Below are 3111 nucleotides of genomic sequence, written 5' to 3' on the forward strand. Positions count from 1 at the left end.
TGTTCAAGATGTTTGACAGCGTTATGTTCAGCACGCTATATTACATAACAGTCAAGATGAATAATTCTGAAAAACCATTAAACTGAGGTTTAGTTAACGCATATAATGCAAGCATTCTTTAAAAGAAACATATACATGTTCAGTTGATTAGAACAGAACATCAATTCTCACAGAGGGGAATTTTCATTAATTCCAAATTCAGTTGAATCTAGCGATTTAATTTTCTTTAACCAGCGCACCTCAGGTACTTATTTTAAAACTTATCTATTAACAATTCAAGAGGTTGTTCATTCCCCCACTATTGTCCTTAGCAATTTGAAAAATCGCAGTTGTGAATGTTGTCAGGTTTCCTTCTCAGGTGGCTGGAATCAGTGGTATTCTCCGTGGAAATCTCCCTCACCTGACGTGTAGTGAGCACTGTGGTGTTCTCCACCTCCGTGATGGCCTCCTTCCCCAGATGTGTAATGCTCTTCGTGGTGTTCCCCAGACCCACCGTCGTGACCCCCGTAGTGGAATTCTCCGCCTGTCAGTGCCGATGTGAACTTGCCGTCTCCCTCTGTGCCAGCACTCTCGTGGTCCTTCCTCTCCGAGCCGGCCCCTTCATGTTCCTCTTCATCGTCGCCAGAGGCTCCGGAGTGGGCGCCCTCGTAGTGACCCCCTCCACTGTGCCCATCCTTGTAGTTGCCACTATGGTGGAACTGGCCTCCAGTCTCACCTCCTTGGGCCTTTCCGTAGGAAGAATGCGTTTCGAACCCATAAGCATCTCCATCCTTCTTGTGGTAGCTGTCAAATCGTTGATAGCCGTCATCTCCTTTGCTGTCCTTGGTGAGCAAGTAACCGACGTCACCATGGCCACCTCCTCCGGAACCGTGATGGCCACCAGTGCCGGCAGCTTGAAGATCAAAGCCTGGGGGAGGAAGGGCTCGCACTTCACGTACAGTGGATTCTACCAGAAGATTGTCTCCTTCGTCGTCTTCATCTATCGGATAGGGACACGACATGCCTGCAAGAAGCAGGAGGCCGAAGACTTTCCAGCTCACAGATGAGCCTGCCATGTTCAGTGGCTTCTGTCAAGGAAATAAATGGGCATAAGAATGTGACATAGGCTATTTTTAAGAAATCTTATGGGTACATGTGAATGGATCAAAACAAGCTTGCGCCACAGCATACACAGGAAACGGTACTTTCTGCCTGAGTAGGTAATTGCTAAATGTCATTCTAAAAACATTGTCTCCTACTAAAATCTTTCGAACAGCTTAACGAGAGCCGAAAGCCTGCCGATGTTTCTTTATCGCGTAATAGAACGATTGTGTCTTGGTGTCTCCACCTTATCGTGGTGAGGGGGTTTGAGTATGCCAAGGACCCTGAGAGCTATACCAGCGGTAGCGTAGCTACTGGCAGAGCCTCCCCTGCTGGACAGATCAAAGGGTAGGCATCAGACGAAGAGAGACACCAAAAACCAAAAACTGATGCCGGAAGCAGCGTCATCAGCAGCGACTTGAAGCACAGAGCAAATGATGCTCGAGATGGTTCAAGTTCGTATAGCAACAGGCGTGACCAGAGTGGTTTGAACGGCTGTTGTACTGCGATGTGGAAAGCAAATGGAAAAACTACCACATTATCACTTTTCCTGGATAGTCTCTTTCCAAAAACAGAAGATCTCATTAAGTGGAGAAACTGTTTTGGAAGAGACTGTGGACCTGTCGTCTGACAGATTACTGATGATGATGAGAACGATTGTATCCATGCGACGCGCTTGGCGTGTCGGATTCAGAGTCGAGTAAATTTTATATGCAGACAGATAGCAAAGTTTCCCCTGGCCTTAATTAAGTAAAATGTCATAAAGACTCATGCGGGTGGAGGTATAGCTCCCCTCATTCTAACCTCGTCGGTAGGTGGGAGGGGTCAGATTAAACTCCCGGCCGATTTGCTCTCGGGAAAAACTCTTGTAACCATAGTATAGGAAGCCGGGTGGGCCTCAGAGACCATCGGGATGCTGCGGTGATGTAACGATAGCGACTCAGCTAACCTGGCTTCTAGTGACATGTATATGAGAGAAAGATGGGATACGAGAAATGACGTAAACAAGGATACACCTGTAGAACCTAGCAGTTGTTGCCGTCCTTCGCAGGGTTCCGAAGGATTATGAGGTGCGAGTTTTCGAATGACTCCTACTTTTGCTACCAAAACATTTCTTAAAGCCGCGCCATAGCTCAAGCGGTTAGTCGCTGGCTTTCCACCGTGGCGGCCCAGGTTCGATCCCGGGGTCTGGTCAAGTGGAATTTATGGTGGACAAAATGGCACTGGGACCGGTTTTCTCTGAGTACTTTGGTTTCCCCTGCCAATCTTCATTCCACCAAATTCTCCATCATCATAATCACCCAGGGAAGGTTACAATAGGCCAATCAGTGGCCGCCGTGCCAAGTGGACCCAGTCGGACACCGCAATAAGCGAATAAAAAAACATTTTTTTTTTATAAAATATCACCATTCAAATATCAGAGTCAAGTGTATTAATTCTTCACTTTCACTCTGGCATTAAAATTGTTGGCACCATCGTTATGTTTTTATTTTCCATTTTCGTAAGAAACATCATTTTAAAAATACGCATTTTTATAGATTGATCACCATACAGAATTTCAGGCTCTAATACTGCTCCCACCTAACATGTTCGCATGGTGGCCATGTTGATACTGTTAATGACAGAAACGTGAATAATATGTCCAATAAGATGAATACTTGTTCGGAGTTTAATATCAGTCGGAAATTTAGTGTCTGTAATCATATTGATAGTTAAATCACAACTAGAAGATGTAGAGAATGATTTAAGAGACCTCAACTTTAGAGACGGAGGTAAGTGATAAAAAAGAAACTTTCAAGAGACAAAGACACTCGGAATATAAAAAACTGAGTTAATTATCTTGATACAAATAATGGGAGCAGAAACGTTTAGAAAGTTGTATACAAGCATTATTAAATATAAGGAGAGTTATCAACCTAAAACTAAGTCGATAAAAGATGGGAATGATAACCTTCTTGCAGATCCCTGAAGCATTATGTAAATACAGTAAACCCTCGTTAATCCGGATGCTGGATAATCCAGACAGAATTA

General features: G+C 44.5%; 1 protein-coding gene across 1 annotated transcript; it reads right to left on the reverse strand.

Annotated features, from left to right (window-relative positions):
* Nucleotides 1–368: 368 nt before the first annotated feature.
* LOC111874862 (glycine-rich cell wall structural protein) lies at nt 369–1055 on the reverse strand. Its single transcript, XM_023870713.1, has one exon. The coding sequence runs from the start codon at nt 1053–1055 to the stop codon at nt 369–371; it is 687 nt and encodes a 228-aa protein (XP_023726481.1).
* Between the last annotated feature and the right edge of the window lie 2056 nt (nt 1056–3111).

Source organism: Cryptotermes secundus, unplaced genomic scaffold (assembly GCF_002891405.2).
Source record: "Cryptotermes secundus unplaced genomic scaffold, Csec_1.0 scaffold160, whole genome shotgun sequence".
In the NCBI taxonomy this organism is placed as follows: Eukaryota; Metazoa; Arthropoda; class Insecta; order Blattodea; family Kalotermitidae; genus Cryptotermes; species Cryptotermes secundus.

Excerpts from the sequence above, each read along its gene's own strand:
- LOC111874862 (XM_023870713.1), bottom strand. The coding sequence starts at position 1,055 with ATGGCAGGCTCATCTGTGAGCTGGAAAGTCTTCGGCCTCCTGCTTCTT.